The following is a 23,359-nucleotide window of genomic DNA, read 5'->3' as shown; positions in this document are numbered from 1 at the left end:
AACTTGGTATCATTATTTCAGTTGTTTTAATGTGGTGCACTAAACCATGCCTTGTTCATTGTATCAGTTGGTTTGTTCTGTTAATTCAGTGAACCTGTTACATAGAGAATATTGTTAAATTTGAAATAATCTGGAAAATAGAGTTTGCTTTTCATTCCGTCGAAGTCATCTCAGAATATCATTTCTTCACCATTTGATTAATGGAGGGGGATCGTTTAATTTTTTGGGGTTGGTGGGTGGGTGGGTTGGGGAATTTGCCTGATGAAGTTGGTGGCTTTTTAATTTATTATGTGAAACTTGGATTGACTCATATCTTTTTTACCATGTTTGTATAATTGATATACACTATTCTTACTATTAAATAGAATCTTAATTGGTGTCATGTATGGTATTTGACTGGTAAGAAGATAGGTTGCATGGGTTTATTCTCTTTTGTGTAATCAAATTCATTATGATTTTACACAAATTGGGTGGATATATTGTTCTCATAATCATATTCTTGTATTTTGAAAATGAAGTCCATTTTTGCCTATCTTGCAGTGAACTGCATTTCTTTATCAAGCAAAGAAGAGCTGTACATTTTGCATGGCTTTCTGGAGCCGGTATCTATCACGGTGGCCTAAATTTTGGAGCACAGCATAGGTAGGAGATGACTCTCAAGTCTCATCACTTTTGCTTCCTTTTGTGAACAGAACAATAGGCATAAATTCTGGAATTTATTGTTTATTAGGCTCTACTTCTTTGGTTCACTCTTGAAAAATGTTCATTTTATGTCCATCCTCGGTCTTGTAGTGTATTGATTCTTTATGTGGTAATAGTATAGTTCTCTTATGAAGCATTTTTCTTATTAAATCTTTTGGGAAACCTCTTGGGCAGTTCACCAGAAGGAAATGAAAATTTTGTGGAGAACAAGGGTCTTTTGGACTATTCAAAATTAGTTGATGTTGCTGAAGCTATTAAACCCAATTCTCTGGCAGTGTCTGAATTTCATTTTCTGCTTCTCCTAGGAAACAAGGTTAAGGTACGTCTTTCTGTGCAGCGCACGCACAGATATATTTAATTACAAATACATGATTTTGAATTTTCTTGTCAATTTTGTAAATATGAACTTCATTATTTGCTGGTAATAAAGTTTTAGCAGCTGGATCCTAGAGAGCGTTCCATTTTCTTTGTCCACGATGATGGACAAGTTGGGAACTGACTTCAATAGTTGTTCATCAGTTCCCCTGCTCACTAACATTATAGAGATGGTTGCTGTGTTTTTGTTATGTGTTTTAGGTTGTAAATAGAATCAGTGAACAGATCATAGAGGAACTTCAGTTTGATGAAACACCAGAATCAATGTCAAGGGGTATTATTGGATTATGCAGTGATGCCTCTGCTGGATTGTTCTATGCATATGACCAGAACTCCATTTTTCAGGTGTGTATGCTGGAATGATTTCATTGTTTTGTGATATAACTGTGCACTACGTGCTGTCAGTGTCCAAGGTAAGAAAATTCTTAAAAGGCATATGCAAGAGGGTCATTTAGGGCATACCCTACAACAAGTGATATACACAGATCAACAAAATGAAACAGCTAAATGGCCCCCTACATGGTGTAGGATGTTTAACTTCTTGCCTAATTTTGTATACTACATGCAATGACCAGGATGTTTAAATAGTAGCAGCCGTATCTTGTGCCAATAAATTTCCATATGATGAATTTGAGATTGTAAAGCAGGTGTCTGTAAATGATGAAGGCCGAGATATGTGGAAGGTGTACCTGGACTTGAAGGAGTATGCGGCAGCTTTGGCAAATTGTCGGGATCCATTCCAGAGAGATCAAGTATATCTAGCACAGGTCTGGGCTTATTGACTTTGTTGGTTAGATTATGGCCTCATACAATCGTATGCAACTTGAATTTATTTTAGTTCATCACTGACCTATTTATGATGCAGGCTGAAGCTGCATTTTCTGCCAAGGATTTCCTCAGGGCAGCATCTTTCTATGCAAAGGTGAATTACCATTTTGTTTTGGTTTTAGTATGCTTGTATATTTAAGGATTTTCTTATTGCACGTATTTCTTTTTGAACTTAAATACACATTGGAAAGTCACTATCATACATATTCGAAGTAAATATCTGAGTGAGTAATATTGTTCATGTAATGGAGGATGACTAGTTTTTTAACTAAAGTGAATGTATTTTGCAGATTTATTACATATTATCATTTGAAGAGATCACTTTGAAGTTTATTAGCGTAAATGAACAGGTAAGTTATGTTACCCTCTGATTTCACCCTTCTAGAGATGTGTTATTACAGGTTCATACGAACAATTGATAGGCAGCTGCATGTATAGTTTTAGGTGCATCTTGTTTTCAGTGATAATACTGTGCTTAGTATATGAGAGCTCTGTTTTAGTTATGGGTTTTAGGCTTTCTTTGTATACATCCTGTATACAGAGGTTGCGGCACTCTTGGTGCCACCTTTAAATAAAATTTAGTTATAAAAAAACAATACTGCGCTTAGAAGTAAAAATTATTAAATATTTTGTTATTCTGTGTATGAGATTATTTTGTTCTCAACTAAAATCTTTTGATTAATCTTCTTGACCTTTTTATATGTGGTGCTTTACTTCAATTTATGCTCCGGGTAAGCATCTTTTGAGAATTATGTGCATAATGCATATATTTAACTATGACTAAAAATAGACATGCCAAAGGCTTTTAAATTTTGTTGCAATTACATACTTGATGAACTACAAATCTGTATTAAAACTATTGTTTGAATTTCTTTATACTATTGTTGAGGATATAAATAATAAAATTCCCGCCGGCCCCCCCCCCTCCCTCTAACAACTTAGGTTTTCAGATGAGTTTGGCATCTTTACGGAGGAGAGTCCAGTCATACATATATATTATATAATAAAATGACCCCTTTCTAACATCTAAAGCTTTCAGTTGAGTTCAACAAATGTGTCACTAAATTAGGAGCCCATGAGTTTCATGTGATTTTGTTGCATAGCTACTTGAGTTTAATTTGTGGAGTCTTTTCACTTCTGGATGGTCTTTCTTTTCATCATGTCATCCTATAGCCTCTTCAAGTGTTTATTATCTGCTAAGATCACGTCTGAAGAGTATTTATTTTTCTATGTAATGTGCAAAGAATGTACATCATGGAATATTGTTTTTCTGTTTGAGCTGTTGATATATTTGTAACCACTGCAATATTGATACATAATCCACGTTAGGCCTCGTTTGGCAATTGGCTGAATTAGCCAAAAAGCCATATGAAAAAGGTCAAAGATTCCTTTCCTTCTCTTTACTTTTTGCTCTTTTTTTTTTGTAAAAAGCCAAAAAGTCATTCCCAAACACTTTCTTTACTTTCACCTTATATTTTAGCCAAAAAGCCACCTTCCAAACGAACCCTAAGTTCCTGTTCAGGTAAGGTTTTGATCTACACTATGTTAAGTTTGTTGAATATATATACATACGTAAATAGTGTTGTCTATTTCTTTTCACAATAGCTGTTCCTCCTTGTTCACATCTATACTTTTCCTCGAACAAATCAAGTGTGATAATTATATTTGTTGGTTAGCCCGGCCTTTACTAGACTAGTGTTGCTCCCTTTTGGATAGCCACATATATGGTTGAAAAAGCCAAGTCTATACTTCTTGTTAATTAGCTGGTTTGGCCTTTTTAAATTGCGTCATTATGTAGTGACTCATAATCGTGGATGTTAGTGACTCGTATGTTTGCAAAAGTCTGATGTGGCGACCTCAAATAGCTGCAACTACCATATCTAACTTTTACCATGTAGATCCATGTCTGACTATCATGCACATTACAGTGTCGAACATGGTAAAGGAGGCGACATGTGGAGTGTCAATTGTTTCATTGCTTACCTGAAGTTCAGGTTGATAGTGTTATGGTTTAAGCGAAACTTCTTTTTATTATCAATTAAAGACTTTGAAGTCAACATGATTATCTTTGTTTTTTACTTTAAAATAGTTATGCACCCATGTGCTCATATGGTTTGTGGTTTTTGAATTTATATATATATATTTACTTCCTTGCAGGATGCTTTGAGAACTTTCTTATTGCGGAAGCTTGATAATCTCGCAAAAGATGATAAATGCCAAATAACTATGATTTCTACATGGGCAACTGAATTATACCTGGACAAGGTTTTGCTTACGAGATAACTTATCTATCTTATTATTCTGCTGCGTTGTTTTAATTTGATGTCTTACACTACAAGACTTCTTCTCACATCGGTGTACCAAAGCCAGTGGTTGCAATAATTTTGGTGATTGTTGTGCTCGAGTTGTACATCTATTGGAGTGTTTTTAACACGTTTATCATAAACTACATGACTATGAAGCACGGGTGCGGGTATAGGTACAATACTGGTATGCCGATACGGCAAATTCTTAAAAAAAATAAGTTACGGATACGGGTGGGGTACGACAATTGTTTTATTTTTATTTTTTTATATTTAATTTATAGCTAAACATCCAACATATAAATCAAAGTTTCAATATCAAAACTAAAAAGAGAACTTGTCTAAAAAATTATATAATTCTTTCTTTTTATTTTTCTTTTTTGATTGTCTAAAACATGATACAAAAGAGAGCAAAACCATGACTCATGGGTAAAGGGTGTTGGAAATAAATTACTTGATGATTTTCGAAGTTGAAAAAAGAATAATAAAGGCTGCAACAAATTCTAGTAGCTGGAAAAAAAAAAAAAAAAAAAAAAAAAAAAACACCTTGCTGGACCCAGATGTATTTGCTGTACCTAGCATGTATTCGCCGTACCCAGTACGAGTATTGTCGTACCGGTACATGTATCTGCACCCGGTACTCGTACAACACCATTTTTGGAGTACCCATGCTTCAGAGCTACATGACAATTGGCCATTTTAATATAACTTTAGTTTGTACATTTTTATTTTAGATCAATCGACTTCTCCTTGAAGATGACACTGCTTTGGAGAATCGTAGTTCGGAGTACCACTCAATCATTAAAGAGTTCAGAGCTTTTCTTAGTGACTGCAAGGATGTATTGGATGAGGCGACTACAATGAACCTCTTAGAAAGGTAAATTTTATTTTGTAATGTTGAGATATCGTTGTCAGGTCCCATCGCTGGAGGTTTGATAGCACCTTCCCTATAACTTGACATGACAAACACCTGTTATCTTTAATTTATCATTAAACTATAATTAAACTGAACAAAGATAAAATGTACCACTGATATAAAACAAAAACTGATGTGTACAACACAATACCATAGGCACAAAATGCTAGGGTATGTAACCTTGGCACAACCCACATCTATACAATGAACTAAACCAAATAAAACCAAAGCCTTCTCTCCCAGTTAATTGGGGTCGGCTATGTGTTTACAATGATTATATCATTCTTTCTTATCAGTGCATCTACTGGTCAAACCATCTTATTATACATGACCGAACCATCTTAATGTGTTTGTTTTTAATTTATCTTTAACCGGTGCTGCTACTATCATTTCACGAATGTGATCATTTGTTGGACCAAAATGTCTTCTTTCCATGCAATGGGCTTGTGGGCTTCACCTGAGGCTTACAAAGTGGATAATTATTTTCTATCCAATTACGGGCTGCACCATTATCTTCTCTTCATATTTCTAATTTAGTGTTAATTCCTTAATTTCATTTACTATGAGACATCATCCTGAATGTGTTTAGTTAATTTATCCATGAATAGGAATCTTCCTTGTTAATTGGGATTCATAAATTTGAATGTCATGCTTTTCTTCATTGTTTCATTAGTGTGGTTCCACTATCCATTACGAAGAAGAAAACTTTCTTTTGACATTTGAAATTTATGGATGAAAAATGTTTTTTGCAATTGGACTTTGGCATGCTTCACTTCCCAATTTTGTTTTCCTACTTTCGCGAGTAATAAATTTTTGAACTAGTTGGAATGATGCTTTTCATTTATCCCTTTTTGATCTTATTTTTTTAGTTGACATAGATGGAGTTATTTTTAATTAGATGATAATTGCTTCCAACCTTTTTACTTGGGATGTCTATTGCCTATTGAGCTAATTACATGTAAGACATACATGTGGAATTTTGCATTATGTTGTAGTTCTTGTCTCCACCATTTTAATTATTGTTTCCTAAGACTTGCTGTCTATGATGCATTATTGTGATTGTATAAGACTAGTGCTTATTACTTAAATGTGTAACTGTTTCTCAATATTCTTCTGTTAGAGTGTTCTAAAATGGTTTTACTTTAATCTTTTTTAAAGTTATTTTGTTTTCCAATTTATAGCAGTTATGGGAGAGTTGATGAGTTGGTATATTTTGCGAGTCTCAAGGAGCAATATGAGATTGTGGTTCATCATTATATCCAGGTGCTTTGGTATTCCATTTTCTTTTTATTTGGTAGTATGTCATAATGTGTGTTCATATATTTTGGTGAGGTCCATACTCAAGAATTAACATTTTAGTAAGATCCATAATCAAAATTGAATTTCTCAAATCAACATTATAATTTTTGTAAGGTCCATACTCAAAATTAAAGTTCCTTAACATGGTGAAATTTCACATACCCACCAACTGCCCAATTATATGCATTCAACTACTTTACCGTGTACATAATTACGAAAAACCCTCAAGTCTAAATTTACCATTTTACCCCATGGTTCAAATTACCATTTTACCCCTAGTTTTACGTACAAGCCTAACATATTAATAAGTTTGGTTTTCAAGAGCCTTCAAAAGCCACACACACAAAATAAGGCGATGAATTTTGTAAAAGCTCTTATAAAATTGTAACTTTTGAGAAACCATGTCTAATTCAATTCAAGTGTGTTCCAATTTCGTACTTTACCCCAAGTTAACCCCACTTTCCATGTGATTCAAAAATGACATGCTCTAGGTGAAACTCAATTCTTGCTATCATAAATTCATATGATATGGAGATAACCTTGTTTTAATATTAAATTTTTGGTCAAAATGACAAAAGTAAATGGGAAATGATTCATATGGCTTTTACACAGTTCGTTTACTAATTTCACAAAAATCTCCATTTGCTTCTTTTTATTAATTTGAGCTTCCATTTTGTTACCCCCTTTTTCTTGTACTGAGCTTAGCAAGGAGAAGCGAAGAAAGCATTGGAAGTGCTTCAAAAACCTGCTGTGCCCATAGATCTTCAGGTAAGGGCTAATCTCGATTTATTTGAGTCAAGGTTGGGCAATTTTGTCTATTTATTTATTTTGTATAATAATGACTGACCACAGCTTCACTTGCCATCTTTTATTATTATTATTATTTCATTTACTGCCAAAGCTGCCATTTGTGTACATGATATTGCAACAGGCAAACAGCTGCTCATCTACAATCTGTTAAACCATTATATTGTTGAAAAAGTTAACAAATTGTGTTTACCATGCAGTACAAGTTTGCTCCAGACCTCATCATGCTTGATGCATATGAAACTGTGGAGTCATGGATGACAACAAAAAACCTGAACCCAAGGAAGTTAATTCCTGCAATGATGCGTTATTCAAGTGAACCTCATGCAAAGTAAAGTTCTCCCCAGTTTGAAATTATGGCAAAAGATTGTTGTTTTTTTATAAATCAGACTGAAAGCATAAGTGCTTCTTTAATCATTACAATACTCCAGCTATTTAGGGAATTTAGTTAAAGGTGGATATGATCATTTGATTGTTGAATAATATCATACTTAGTTTATTTCAATGGTTAGTCTAAATGCAGTTGCACATGCAATATGTTGTGCTGCAATTACTGGCAGTTAAAGTTTCAAACCATTTTGCCATGCATTTGGTTTCTTATCCCATGGATTCAGCACAGTTGATCTGCTGCTGTGATGATAGTTTCTATTGTTGGTCGTTTGGTAAAAACTAGATTTTTTAAGGATTTTATTTCTTGTTTTCTACAATTGTGGTACTTTTCAAGGATATATGCAGAACATAATTTGCTATTGTGGTCCAGAAAGTGGGGTTCAGTCAGTGCAAGATACTTGTTTGTTCCCCCAAACATGTAGGGCACCAAACCTAGCATAACCAATTTTAATTTCCAGTGAGTTCATTTGTTACATTAATGTTTGGATGTAATCTGTGCTATGATTTAAACATGTTGGAACCATTTACTCTATTAAATTACCTGTTTTTCCTCTTTCTTATATGCATGTATATATATATATATATAGTATGAACGAATAGAAGAGAATGAAATATTTGCAAAAGTCACAATAAAACACTAATATTTATGTCCCAAGGGCAGCTACATCATTTACATCATCAGGCAGGACTTATGATTGATGTATACCTTCTGCTAATAAGTTGGTAGGATCTGTATCGGATCTATTTCCTTTTTGTTGATTGGATTATACATTTTACGTGTCTTTCATTCTGTTAGAAGTCATGGTGATCAGTTTTCTTGTTACCATATACCATAAAACAGGAATGAAACCCATGAAGTAATAAAATATCTGGAGTTTTGCGTTCACCGTTTGCAAAATGAGGATCCTGGAGTTCACAACTTGTTGCTCTCTCTGTATGCGAAGCAGGTTGTTTTTCTCACTCAAAAGCTTAACAAAGTTTCTGCAAACAGTTTTCTTTATCTTATAGTTTCATATAGTGGTTCACAACCTTTACAATATGTTTGGTTTCAATACTACTTTATAACTACATTGAATCCATAGTGATGTTGATAATTGATTGGTTGAATACATGTTTGTATTCTTGCCTGCTGTAAGTATACATATGGAATGAGATTTATAGACATTTATGGTGAGAAGTTTGAAAATTTGTGGTCGAAAATTAAAGTGAAAATTTACTGCTGTGTTGATGGAAATGTTTATGGTCTTGCAACAACAGCCGGCACGACTCTAGCATCCTAAAACCTTCTGTGAAAAAGGATCTAAAAATTAGATACAGGTACGGGGGATATGTCCTCTAATTGGAAAAATAAATAAATTTATATATGCAAAGTAAAATTTATTCTTGATATATCATATTAGATACAATGATTTTACTATAATTTTATTTATTAGCAATGCAAAATACAAAATACAATGATTTTACAAAAAATTTAATATACATGCAATGATTTTACTCCAAATTTTATTTTTTTTCCTCCAAAAAAAAAAAAAAAAAAAAAAAAAAAACTAAGTAGTATCTGTTTCGAAATAGAAGGATCGGATTTGTATCCTATACCTATGTCCTGTCATGTTGACATGGGTACTTCACCAAAACTGAAAGTCCATGTAAAATAGGTTGGATATATTTTATTTGCCTTAGCTACCTGGACTGCTTCTGTAGATCTTTACAGTGTCATGAAGCTATATATATAAATGGGTAAGCTAATGAAAATATAATCTGAACTCAATATGCTCTGTATTGAGGTTCTTTTTTTTTTTGGTTCTCTCACTTCCATGGTGATTTATGATGAGTGCAGATGGGACAGTCTCACAAGCTTTAATTCCCAAGGTGATATTGGGCAGTGGCAGAAGTGGTATTATGTGCTGATTTTATGGTTAGATGCTTGTAAAATTTTGAGCTTTTTAAGGATTATAATATTATATAGAAGGAATTAAAGTTTGGGTCTTGTTAAAGAAGGATGAACGAGAATTGAGGGCTGTTCTTGGTGCTTTGAACAGTACCATGAGCTGTACCCTTTGCTGATTTTGGCTACTTTTATGTGGATTGCAGTAGGACTAAAGGAAAGATGGACTAGGCATGTCCATTGATATTTTAAAGGTAAAGCAAAAGGGCGATCACGTCTGGCTGTGGGCTTTAAAAGGCTACTGAAGTGTAGAAAGTAAAAGGAAAGTAGTGGAAAAAAAATGCTAGATGTCATATGTAGATTCCAATAGGAATATACAGAATTGGGGCTAGAATTGCATCACACAATCCTCAAATAGCATAACTATTAAATTTACTTTTAACTTATTCTCTACTTAACTAAAAGCATTGCATAGCTCTGTTGAATTGGGTAATGAATCCACATACAGAAGCTAAAGAATTTGGCACCATTTGAATCAACTAAAAGCCATATACAAAGACCCAACAGCTTAATTTGGAGTAATACCATATGGTGATGACTTCAGCCCACTTCAGCACATCTTGCAGTCAAATTCGACCTTTGAAACAGAAAACAAATTAAAAAATTGGTTAAATTCATGCCTGACCTAAACAATCATAAGTGTATGTGGTTCTGATGCTAATTTTAAAGTTAATTTCTTTGATTTTACTCCTTGTTGAGCCTCAAACGGAGCATGTCACCTGAATGCTTGGTAGGCAATATGGGTAGCTCCTTGCTGCTATTGTATATACAATGATGATAAAGTTGTCTCTCTTTATAACTCATTTAATCTCCTCATATTGCTATTATTGAAACATATTATTTTTTATTTTATGTAGTTATCTTTTATTTTAGGATTACCATTGTGTCCAAGTAGATTTTTGTTTAAATACTCTAGGATTGCCAGTTTGGAGCATGTTTCTGGTATTTAAGAGGGAGAATAGGTTGAATATATATATATTATATATTCCAGATCAAGGAAATTACTGTGAATGTTTTAACTTAATAATGTAGTAATGCTTTCTATTTGTTTTGTTGCATTTGCAATATCTGATATTGTCTTTGTTATGTTTTGGGCCTTTTGGTACATGTTTGGAATATTCATGTTACAAATGGAGACACACACATCAAATGGAATTTTATACTAGTCAGTAAGTTTGAAAATTGAGGTGGCCCAATACCAAATTTAATAAATGCAGATTTGTAGATTCATTAGCAGAATGGTTCTCATGTAAGGAAATGGGTGTTGTCATGGAATTTCACTTGTTCAAGATGCTCATGTTCCAATAGAATTGAGTTCAACTGGTGTATTTTTTTGGGGATATTTGTAGGCTGTATGGGATTTGAGGAGAACGTATAATCTCTAGTTACAATTGCATCGTGACATTGAACTTTCATCTTACAAATTTCTTTAAGACACTTTTTCTTCAGAAGATCTATCTATTTACATATAACCAGTGAGATTATTGCATGATTTTTCCCTCCACAAAAACAAGTAATGAATGCTTAAAATGCATCTCAGTCTGATATTAGTTGTCCTTCCATGTCACAATTAGGAGGATAACAGTGCCCTTCTTCCTTTCCTGCAATGCAAGTTTGGCAAAGGACAGCTTAGCGGCCCTGAATTCTTCTATGATCCCAAATATGCCCTGCGCCTTTGCCTTAAGGAAAAGCGGATGAGGGCTTGTGTTCATATATATAGCATGATGTCCATGCATGAAGAAGCAGTTGCTCTTGCTCTACAGGTAGTATTATTATCCAATTGGGTTGGTTGTGTTCATTGGTTCTTTGATTTCCCCCCCCCCCCCCCCCCCCCCCCCCCCCCTTCTTCTCTTCAGCAGTTATGGCATTCTTCATACATTTCCTTGTTTTTCCCTAACATAAGTTGTACGCTTTAGGGCAATAACATTTGTTCCTTATTTGACTAGAAACCACATGGTCATGTGATTGTTTGAATCACACAATTTTAATAATGGCACATGAAAAAGATTCATTCTGGAACTTTTATGTTTTTATTGGTGTACATAAAGAGGGCATGGGAAAAACCACATCCTGCAGGTGCTTTTGGATGGGTCCATTGCTAAGAAGCACGGACACTTCTAAGAAGGTGACATATTCGTGTCGTGTCGTGTCCGTGTCGGACACCGACACTTTTTGGACACTCTTAGGACACGTGTCCGACACTCTTCAAAACGTGTCCTAATTTTTAAATTTTTTTAAAGACCCGGACACTCTTTGGACACTTGAAAGACACTCATGTCAATCACATAAACACACGTGTCTATCGATTGGACACATATGAAACTAATTATAAGTTTAAACAAAATAACTTAAGATACAATAATAAAACAAAAATCATATAAATTTGTAGGAATTAGTATCATATTGCATTTTGTATTATCTTTGAATGATATATTAATATATATAACATATAATAAATATATAAAATTACATATTTCACGCGTGTCTCTCACGTGTCGTGTCCTTTATTTTTTGAAAATTAACGTGTCGGTGTGTCTGTGTCGTATCCGTGTCGTGTCACGTGTCCGTGTCCATGCTTCTTAGGTCCATTGTAAATGGACATTGAACTGAAGATGTTCAAGTAGTGATACAAAGTTCACTTAATTGGTTGCATGGATGTGACTAAATTAGCTCTCTATGGTGGATAAAATTTAAATTTACCAAATTTCACCAGTTTTATTTTGTTACCATTATTCTACTTTACATAACTGTTATATTGTACTTTACCACAAAAAAGAAAAAAAAAAGAAGAAGCTGTTAAATTGTTAATCACCAACTGTCTAGCATCTTTTACATGATTTGGCAGTTAACCTTCCAATATTATTATGATTCACCTTTTTGGAATGATCAGTTTAATTTCTAATGGGTTTTTCCAAATATTTTCATGTGCCAGTGGGGCAACTGATTATGTTCAAAATGGGATCAATTTTACAATCAGTTACGATCAGAATGGCTGGATGATCATTGGGGTTCTATAACCATCAAATCTGTGCCCTTCCCCAATTCCCCCTTGTTTCCCATATACTTTCTGGAGTCTTTAAACTAGATTGAAATTGGTTGGCTGAAAAGCTTTAAATTGAGATGAGTTGTCAGTTGCCTTGTATCTTTGCTATGGGTCTATTAAACTTATATTTCTTTAATTCTTTTGTCTATGAGTGTTGCAAGATTTGATCATGTAACAGTTAGAAGGAATTGGGTGGTTGAGACTTGAGACATACTTTTAAAATGAGAAATGGACAAACTTACTTTGCGTCTAAAGGCTTGGAATTTAGTTTGCTGTCAATGTACTAAAGATGTATCTTGTGGCTAATTGTTTTTTTCGCTTAAAATATTTTGGTACAGTTTCTTATTCACTTGCTTGTTCTTGAAAACGTTAATGGTTATTTGTGCTCAAACACTGTAATCTTTTCAGAAATCTTGTATGCTGTTGTTTCATGGAGTTCTTCTTTCGGTGTGCTAGGTTGACCCAGAACTTGCTAAGGCTGAAGCTGACAAGGTTGAAGATGATGAAGACTTAAGGAAGAAGCTCTGGCTCATGGTTGCCAAACATGTTGTTGAACAAGAAAAGGGAACTAAAAGGGAAAACATTCGAAAAGCAATAGCATTCCTCAAGGAAACTGACGGGCTGCTAAAAATTGAGGATATTTTGCCCTTCTTTCCGGACTTTGCCCTGATTGATGACTTTAAGGTAACACTTTTTTACCTTAGTTTTTCACTTATAACTAGGCTAACATTTGTTTTCATGGAAGGAAATACTGAGTGCTAGATTCTTATTTATTTATTTGTTGCTATCACAGTATCAAATTGTTGTGCTGCAATCAATGTAGTACTACATGTTCTAGTCATTCCATAGGCTTCCTTTCTTTATAATAGTGCCAAGTGCTCGTTTCTCATATAAACTTCAGAGGTTGCAATGTCTAAAAACAGTTGTATAACTGTATATTTTTTGAAATACATTATATGAAAAAATATCAATTTCGTAACTGTATCAATAGTTGCTTTCATATTCCCTTTCTATATTCAATAAATTACAAAGGTAAGTTTGTGTTTTGCAATATTAGGCTACCATTTTCTCTAGGTCACTTGTGGGGGACTGCAATTGGAATCATCACGAGAGAACGCAGGAATAATTTGTGAAAAGAACAATCACAAATATTTCTGTTTTGATTCGTATAGCATATAGTGGTGGCGACTAGGGGTCGCGGGGAGGCGCTAGTGGTGGCAATTGCATGAAGGGCAGGGAGGGGCTGGGGTTGGCCGGAGGGTTGGGGTTGGTAGGGCAGAGTCGCGCAGTGGTGGCCAGCAAGGGATGGTCAGTGTCAATTGTTGGAGAGGGAAGAGCAGGAGAGAAGAGGATGAAGGAACATGAGAGTAGCTTGGTCAATTCAAGTAGTAGTTTCCACCCCTCGTTAATTATTTTTCCTTCTTCGCACCAGTATTACAATTTAAAAATTCTTCACTGATTTGAGATTATATTTCCTAATTCCAACTTATTTGTAATTTTCCCTTCTCTCTCTCTTTTTTTCCTAATGGATTACCCTTGGGTAAGGGTCAACCCTAGGTTGCCCATGGGAACTTTAAGGGTCAACTCTAGATTCCCTGGTTTTTCCGACTTGGCATTTCTTGACATGCTATGATGTATGTGCATTGTGAAAAAAATCTCTCTTTTTATTTGAATAGCTATGTGCCAAACCACATGTATCTGCTGCAAACTGTTTTTCCAATGCTTCCTGTGGGCATATGCTAAACTGTCTTCATCATCTGTCATTCAATTAAATTCTTTGATATGTTTGCAGGAGGCAATTTGCTCATCATTAGAGGATTACAACAAGCAAATTGAACAACTAAAACAGGAGATGAACGATGCAACACACGGTGCTGATAACATTAGAAATGATATCAGTGCACTTGCTCAACGATATGCTGTCATTGATTGTGACGAGGACTGTGGGGTAACAATATTCTTGATGTTATTTGCTATAGATCTTTCTTTCTTTTTTTTTTCTTCTAATGAACTATTATTTGCAAGAGATTGGAAATGTAATCTTTTACTTTAATTTTGCTAGCCTTTGAAATGCTCCAAGTAGTTCCTCGAGATTTTTTATTTTTTATTTTAATAAGTACTAGTTTGTTAGGAATCTCCCAGTAGAAAAACTTGTCTATTTTATTTGTGTTCATTTTAGAGATATTTTTTCTTTCCTATTTTCTCTTTCAAGTAGGTTGATTTTTGGCTTGAGTAATTTTATAGTACTATACCGGAGCCTAGGAAGCACGGATATGGATACGGGATATGGGTACGATACGATACGGCAAAATTTGAAAAACTAGGATACAGGTATGGCGGGGATACGTTCGTAAAAAAAATGTTATTTTTACAATTTTTAGTAATGTAGCATGCGTAAAAATAAAACTTAAAGCAAAAATTTCAGCAATTCCAAAAATTCAACAATTCAATAAAATTTCAGCAATTCAACAATTCAATAAAAAAAAAAAAAAAATATTAATGTAGTTAACCCTTTCAATGATCAAAAAAAAAAAAAAAACCGCACAAGGCTCCCTTGATGTTGTCTTTTGAGAAAATAAAAATGGGTACTAGTAGCTTAGTTTAGTTGCAAAAAAAGAAAAAAAAAATAAAAAATCAAAGGGGTTAGTTTAGTACAGTGAGAGGGAGAGACAGTGAGACTGAGTGAGACAGAGAGAGTGAGAGTGAGAGCGAGAGAGAGACCGAGCGAGAGGGAGAGAGAGTGAGATTGAGTGAGATTGAGCGAGAGGAGAGGAGAGATCGAGCAAGAGGGAGAGAGAGATAGAGAGAGAGAGTGAGATGGAGCGAGAGAGAGGGACTAAGATCGAGTGATAGAGACAGAAAAGCGAGAGAGTGAGAGTGAGCAAGAGAGAGAGAGAGCCAGAAAAGCGAGAGAGTGAGAGTGAGCAAGAGAGAGAGAGAGCTAGAGCGTGAGAATGAGAATGAGAATGAGAGTGAGAGTGAGAGTGAGAGTGAGAGTGAGAATGAGAGTGAGAGTGAGAGCAAGGGAGGATGAACCTTGATCGACTCCTCCTCCTCCTCCTTGCTGCTGTTCGCGAATGGCGAATGGCGAATGACGACTCCTTGATTGAGTGACAGAGATGACGACGACGACGACTCTTGCTCTGTTCGAGTTGTTGCTGCTTTGAGCTAAGGTTTGTTTTATTTTTTATAACTTTTGTTATTTTACACTTTGATCCATTATAAGTTTGTAAAATTATTTTTTCACCCTGCCGTATCCCGAAAGTATCCCAAGCGTATCCCTAAAGTATCCTCACTTATCACATATGTATCCGAATTTTAAAAAAATAAAATAAATAAAATTGGATACTTCTTTGCCGTATCTGATATATATTCCGCCGTATTGGACGCGTATCCGTATCCGATACATATCCGACATGCGTACGGGGGCCATTTCGCAGTATCCGTGCTTCATAGACCGGAGCAATAGGAACTTCTAATGCACAATTGGTATTTTAGGAAATCCCCCCCCCCCCCCCCGGCGCCCGATTATTGTTTCAATTTCTTTGTCATCATATTTAGTTGACTTTCATCATTAGTTGACTTGTTGCATCTGTTTATCACTTGCAAGTTTCAGGTTTGTCAGAGGAAGATTCTAACTGCAAGTTGGGACCATCGGATGGCTAGGGGTTATACATCAGTAGGTGCAATGGCCCCTTTCTATGTCTTTCCATGTGGACATGCCTTCCATGCTCAATGCCTGATTGCCCATGTCACAAGGTGTACCCACCGAGATCAAGTAAGCTCTAGAATGATTTCATATACATTTATGTATATTTGTAAAGCTGATTGGGTGTTGATCCATATATCGTTGCTTTAAGTAATTTCATGTTTAAAGTGGCAATGCATGACAATAGGCGGTATTAAGATCCATTAAATCTTATGCTTAACTACACTTGGTACTTGCTCTTGCAAATGTACCACTTAGAACTTAGTTAATATCCTCAAAGATGGGGTATACTCTAAGAAGCATGGACACGGACACGTGACACGACACGGATACGACACAGACACACCGACACGTTAATTTTCAAAAAATAAAGGACACGACACGTGGGAGACACGCGTGAAATATGTAATTTTATATATTTATTATATGTTATATATATTAATATATCATTCAAAGATAATACAAAATGCAATATGATACTAATTCCTACAAATTTATATGATTTTTGTTTTATTATTGTATCTTAAGTTATTTTGTTTAAACTTATAATTAGTTTCATGTGTCCAATCGATAGACACGTGTGTTTATGTGATTGACATGTGTGTCTTTCAAGTGTCCAAAGAGTGTCCGGGTCTTTAAAAAAATTTAAAAATTAGGACACGTTTTGAAGAGTGTCGGACACGTGTCCTAAGAGTGTCCAAAGAGTGTCGGTGTCCGACACGGACACGACACGAATATGTCACCTTCTTAGAAGTGTCCGTGCTTCTTAGGGTATACTAAAGCAACATTGGCGGCCTACAACAAATTTGGTTTGCAGTGGTTGTTAAAAATAAAACTAGAAAGTTTTAATATGTTCTCATCATCTTGACAACAAATAGTTTTATTAAAATTGATTAAAAAAAATGTGACTAATTTAACACTTTGCCATCAGATGGGAAATAGAATGGCATATGATAACCCATTGTTCAACCCTTGCTCCCCCGGGGGGAGGGCGGCTCTTTGCTGGTGGCCTCCTTGCCCTGGGTGTAGGTGAATCCTTGAACAAAAAGTCTGAAATGCATTCTACCTTTTAAAATAATGACAATAAATTCGTATTGCATCTGTAAATCTTGCATTTTGCATCACTCATACTCATTATACCAGTGCAAAGGTCATGTATCCATTGAGGTGATCCTAGCTTTTTCTGGTAATGCCCGATTTAGTCATCATATGGCCTATAAGCTAGTTTTGGTTGTCTTACAAATGCCAAACAGAAGCTTATCTAGAAGGGCTCATAGCGTCCCACTTACAGCCCAAAACATAAGTATCAAATTGGCACCAGTGATACAATTTTAAATCTTAGTTCTGCATATGCCGATTAAGCTGATATGACTATGTCCTTAACTAGATCAAAAGAAAAATGTGGTTACATTAGGGGTGTGCACGGGTTGGGTCGGGTCGGGTTCACCCTAAACCCATCAACCGAACTGAATGTATCGGGTTCATGTTTATCTCAACCGATTTCGATCCATTTTGATTCGAAACCGTATCTTTCCTCAATTGAAATCAGCAGTCGGTTAAGGTCAGTTTTGACAACATATGCATACAACACAAAAAATAGAGGAGTTAAGATGTAGACAAAGATTCCAACGACGGTAGTGGTTTGAGGGAACATTTGTGATGGGGTTTCGAGGGAGAAGATTGTAGGGTAGCGAGATTTGAGACCAAAGAAAGATAGATGGTATGAGGGAGATCAGAATTGATAACATGATTCATCACCACCACCAGTTGACCACTGTGATTCATCTGAAGCTTGAGTAACCAGCTTAGGGTTTGATAGAATATCATTCCCTATTTATAAATGAAGATTAGGGTTTACAAGATGAGACAATTACAAGTCGAGCCCTGAGGGCATAGACTAATTACAAACCACAAAAGCTCAGATTATAATATAATATGCTAACACTCCCCCTCAAGCTGGTGCGAAGATATCTCTCATGCCCAACTTGCCTAATATGTCATGAAATGACTTATTCCCAACCCCCTTGGTGAGAATGTCAGCAAGTTGTTCACCAGACTGGACAAAAGGAGTACAAATGGTACCACTAGTGAGTTTCTCTTTAATGAAGTGGCGATCAATCTCAACATGTTTTGTCCTGTCATGTTGAACTGGATTGTGAGCGATGTTGATGGCGGCCTTATTATCACAGCATAACTGCATGGAGTCCGTCTGATCAATACCTAGATCACTCAACAATAATTTGATCCATAAAAGTTCACACACACCTTGTGCCATAGCTCTAAACTCAGCTTCTGCACTTGACCTGCCAATCACATTTTGTTTCTTACTCCTCCAAGTAACTAGGTTGCCTCCAACAAAGGTGCAATACCCTGAAGTCGATCTCCTATCAGTTACTGATCCAGCCCAATCAGCATCTGTATAGGCTTCCACATGAAGATGATCATACTTTGAAAAATAAAGACCCTTACCAGGAGCAGACTTCAAGTACCTCAAGATTCTCATGACAGCCTCAAAGTGAATCTGATGAGGAGCATGCATAAACTGACTAACCACACTGACAGCAACAGCAATATGAGGACGGGAGTGAGATAGGTAAATGAGCTTACCCACTAATAGCTCTCCCTATCAACAGCTTCTCCTCCTTCATCATCCCCCAATTTCTGATTGGGTTCTAGTGGAGTGGCACATGCCTTGCAGCCAAGCATCCCAGTTTCCTTTAATAGGTCAAGCACATATTTTCTCTATGAGATAAATATCCCATCCTTAGAGCGAGCAACTTCAATTCTCAGAAAATACTTCAAGCTTTCCGAGTCTTTGATTTCAAACTCATTAGCTAAATATTTCTTCAACAGAGGTATTTTCCCACTATCATTGCCTGTAAGAACTATGTCATCTACATAAACAACAAGTGCTGTAGTCTTATCACGTGAGGAATGTTTCACAAACAAGGTGTGATCTGCCTGACTCTGTTTGAAGCTATATTTAAACATAGCCTGAGTGAATCTCTCAAACCAAGCCCTTGGAGACTGTTTGAGACCATATAATGACTTCCGAAGCTTGCATACTTTGCCTTCTGTCTGATGATCCTCAAAATCAGGAGGAATGTCCATATATACCTTTTCTTCGAGGTCACCATGGAGAAAGGCATTCTTGACATCAAACTGATAAAGCGGCCAATCTAGATTAGCTGCTAGAGAGAGAAGTACTCTGACTGAATTCATCTTAGCCACGGGTGCGAAGGTCTCTTGATAATCAATGCCATATGTCTGAGTAAACCCTTTTGCCACAAGTCTTGCCTTGTAACGCTCAATAGACCCATCTGCTTTGTGTTTCACAGTATATACCCATTTACATCCCATAGGTCGTTTGCTCGTAGGTAACTCAATCAATTCCCAAGTGCCATTCTTCCTAAGTGCTTTCATTTCCTCAATCATGGCTAGTTTCTACTCAGAGGTAGCAAGAGCATCTTGAAAATGGTTAGGAATGCTAACAGAGGAAATATTGAACACAAACGCTCTATATGAGAATGACAAATGAGAGTAGGACACAAACTGTGAGATAGGATGTTGAGTACAAGATTTCACACCCTTTCTCTTGGCAATAGGAACATCAAGATCAATGGACTCAAGAGATTCAAAGTTACCTAGACTCTCATCAGAAGCAGGAGATGGCAGTGGAGGAGCAGAAGTGGTCCCTTGTATCCAGTTAACTTGTTGTCTGTCTATGTCCCGGACATAAACATGCCCGTCCTTATCCTTAGTGACATTGGGTTCTATAGTCCCAGTAGAAGAGGGTGGTGCAAGAACAACCGGTTCCACCATAGGAAGCACAGTAAAAGAGGGTGGTGCAAGAACAATTGGGTCCACCATAGGAAGCACAAGACTCACTTCACACCAAGGCTCCCCCGAAAATGAGGACGGTGACACCGGAGAGGACAAGAAATAGGACTGGGACTCAAAGAAAGTAACATCTATGGACACAAACCACTTACAAGAAGAAGGGTGGTAACATTTATACCCCTTTTGAGTAGGAGAGTAACCAAGGAAAACACACTTGAGAGAGCGAGGGTCCAACTTACCACGAGAAGGAGAGTGATTATGAACAAAACAGACACAACCAAAAATTTTGGGAGGAATAGAAAACAAGAACTGAGAACCTAGGAGGACGTGAAGAGGAGCTTGTTTTTGCAAGACCTAGGTAGGGAGACGATTAATAAGATGGGCAGCGGTGAGAACAGCGTCGCCCCAATAGGGCCGAGGTACACTCATAGAAAAACACATGCACCAAGCCATGTCAAGAAGATGCCGATTCGTGCGTTCCGCCATCCCATTTTGTTGAGGGGTATTGGTGCAAGATGTCTGATGGATAATGCCATGAGAAGAGAAATATTGTCCTAACTCAGAATCTATGTATTCCCCGCCATTATCAGAACGAAATAGTTTGACAGTGGCCCCAAACTGAGTACAAATCATCTTATGAAAATTGCGAAACACAGAGAAAACCTCACTCTTATCTTTCATGAGATACACCCAAGTAGTACGAGAAAAATCATCAATAAATGTAACAAACCATCGATGACCTTTTACAGACATAACACGAGGACCCCAAACATCAGAATGTATTAATGAAAAAGGAACTAAACTTTTATTCAAACTGGGAGCAAAATAAGCTCTGTGTTGTTTTTCAAGTTGACAAGACTCACAAAGAAAGTCAGACACATGATGATTTGCAAAACCAGATGGAAATAAATGCTTAAGTAAATAAAAGGAAGGATGCCCAAGACGCCGATGCCACAGCCATAAATCAGCGGGGGTAATAGAAGACGTGGTGGAAGAATAAGCAAGTTTGTCTTGTAGATCCAGGAAGTAGAGACCATTTTCTGCACTACCACTGCCAATCGTCCTTCTTGTGACAAGGTCCTGAAAAAGACAATGATCAGGAAAAAAACATCACACTACAATTCAAATCCTGGGTAAGACGACTCAAGGATAACAGATTAACAGAAAAATTGGGAACATGGAGAACAGAAGATAGATGTATTGTGAAAATATATGTATTATTGATTGATGAATTGATATATTCTGTCTATTACAAATGGTTCCTTATATAGATGTAGGTGTAGTGGGTTAGGTTTAGTGGAGTAGGTGAGGTGGTAGTGGTGTAGTGGGTTAGGTTTAGTGGAGTAGGTGAGGTGGTAGTGGTGGTAGGTTTATTGATAAATTTTAACAGTCCCCCGCAAACTCAAGGAGGATAGAAACTAACCAACTTGAGTTTGGAGAGAGGAACAAAATAAGAAAATACATAAAAATAAAAGAGGATAAGAGACACTGTATGGTCGTGTCAGACCATTGGTGAAGACACTGGATGGTGGTGTCATAACGTTGTAGAGGACACTGTATGGGGGTGTCATAACCATGTAACCATGTAGAGGACACTGTATGGTGTTGTCATAACGGTGTAGAGGACACTGGATGGCGGTGTCAGACCGATGTAGAAGACAGTTTATGGGGTCATGTCGGACCGTTGTAGCAGACATTGTGTGGTCGTGTCAGACCGATGTAGAAGACAGTTTATGGGGTCATGTCGGACCGATGTAAGGAGCTAACCGGAATCAATGTCGGGACAGTTTACAGAGTCTTGTCGGACCCTTAAAAAATACACTGTATGATGGTGTATATAGGCTGCCCAAATATATATATATATGGATATATATAGTGAGCCCTCAAAAGTCGCGCCCTCAAAAGGCGCGCCCACTTCATCAAAAGGCGTGCCCGACAGAAAGCGTCGAGCCATCAAAAGGTGAGCCGGAGACGCGGCGAGGCACGTGAACGACAGAGTGGCGTGTCGGCCGCGTCGTCAGTGTCGATATAAACCAATGCGGAGGCTGTGCTTGAGGCAGAAGCGAAGACAAAAAAAACCTGGGAAAAAAACTTCTGAAAAAAACTCTTCGTTTTGCTGAGAGAGATAGTGCGTTTTGCTGAGAGAGATAGTCTGTAACACGCTGGTGCCCAGAAAATGGCCTCGTCCTCGTCTGCCCGTGGACTGCTCACCCTCTTTCCCGACCTCAACGAGTCAACAAGAGAGAGAACTGGTGCGGTGGCACTGGAACCGCAACCAAGCGCCCCGGAGTTTGCTCCGTTGAACTTTCCGATGCGGTCTGTGGAGCAAAGAATGGCAGTGCAGTCAGATGTGGAGGCTAATCAGTATACTTTGAAGTCATGTGTGGAAACCATGACGGCGGTCACAAACTTGTCGAACCGGCTGCAGAGTAGGACAAATGAGGTGCAACAATTAAACGCCCAACTGGCTCTGCTCCAACGCATGTATAAGGATGCGCGAGCAGAGATAAGCGTGCTAAAGACGGAAAACAAGGAGCTGAAGCGGAAGGCCACCGTTATGTTCCGATTTGGAGGTCCGCCATATGCTGCAGTGGAGGAGCAGGGGGGAGTGATCAGGCCCAGTGGAGTGGGAAACACGGAGGCAACAACGGCAAGGGCCGTCCAGGACGGAGGCAAGAAGAAGAGACCTGCAGCAGAGTAGAGAAGAAAAATCCCACTGTGGGTGTGGGTGTTGTGTTTTGGTTTGTGTTTTTTTTTTTTTTTTTTTTTTTTTTTTTTTTTTTTGTGTAAAATGGTGATCGGGGTGAGCCCCAACATGAATAAAATGAGTGTGGTGTGCAGTTCTTCTTCTTCTGCGGTTTGTGGTTTGTTTTTTTTTTTTATTTTTTTTTATTTTTTATTTTTTATTTTTTTTGTGTGTGCAAAGAAAGAATAATGAAAACAAGGTTTCGTGACCCACGGTTTTGTGAAAACCTGCAATGTTTTTTTTTTTTTTTTTTGGTGTAACTAATAATAATAATAATAGAATATAGTATAATAGTGTGGTGGGAACAAGCCCACGAGAAAAAGTAAGAATATTGAGGTGCAAATCAGGTTGTGTCTCTTTTGCTTTTCAAAAGATGGAAGAAAAGAAATAAAAAAAAAATAAAATAAAGTGCAAATCAGGTTGTCTCTTTTGCTTTTCAAAAGATGGAAGAAAAGA

At 36.8% G+C, this 23,359-nt stretch overlaps 1 protein-coding gene across 38 annotated transcripts in view; it reads left to right on the top strand.

The window, feature by feature from the left end:
- The window catches only part of LOC114260872 (vacuolar sorting protein 18), a 37,167-nt gene that overhangs the window by 8,270 nt on the left and 5,538 nt on the right, over positions 1-23,359 (top strand). For 13 of the 38 annotated variants that reach the window (XM_082874439.1, XM_082874441.1, XM_082874442.1 and 10 more), the window contains 16 exons: positions 541-642; positions 877-1,021; positions 1,279-1,422; positions 1,725-1,844; positions 1,943-1,999; positions 2,196-2,255; positions 4,063-4,170; positions 4,943-5,085; positions 6,306-6,387; positions 7,129-7,191; positions 7,431-7,561; positions 8,462-8,567; positions 11,140-11,328; positions 13,065-13,292; positions 14,401-14,556; positions 16,219-16,386. In XM_082874439.1, the coding sequence (XP_082730565.1) occupies positions 541-642; positions 877-1,021; positions 1,279-1,422; positions 1,725-1,844; positions 1,943-1,999; positions 2,196-2,255; positions 4,063-4,170; positions 4,943-5,085; positions 6,306-6,387; positions 7,129-7,191; positions 7,431-7,561; positions 8,462-8,567; positions 11,140-11,328; positions 13,065-13,292; positions 14,401-14,556; positions 16,219-16,386 (2,002 nt within the window). The remainder of the gene's footprint in view (positions 1-540; positions 643-876; positions 1,022-1,278; positions 1,423-1,724; positions 1,845-1,942; positions 2,000-2,195; positions 2,256-4,062; positions 4,171-4,942; positions 5,086-6,305; positions 6,388-7,128; positions 7,192-7,430; positions 7,562-8,461; positions 8,568-11,139; positions 11,329-13,064; positions 13,293-14,400; positions 14,557-16,218; positions 16,387-23,359) is intronic. The other 25 variants (XM_082874470.1, XM_082874453.1, XM_082874456.1 and 22 more) reach the window with 5 other exon arrangements.

The sequence above is a fragment of the Camellia sinensis genome, chromosome 6, assembly GCF_055761805.1.
Source record: "Camellia sinensis isolate YWXY chromosome 6, ASM5576180v1, whole genome shotgun sequence".
Classification (NCBI taxonomy): domain Eukaryota; kingdom Viridiplantae; phylum Streptophyta; class Magnoliopsida; order Ericales; family Theaceae; genus Camellia; species Camellia sinensis.
This window is presented reverse-complemented; position numbering and strand designations above follow the sequence as displayed.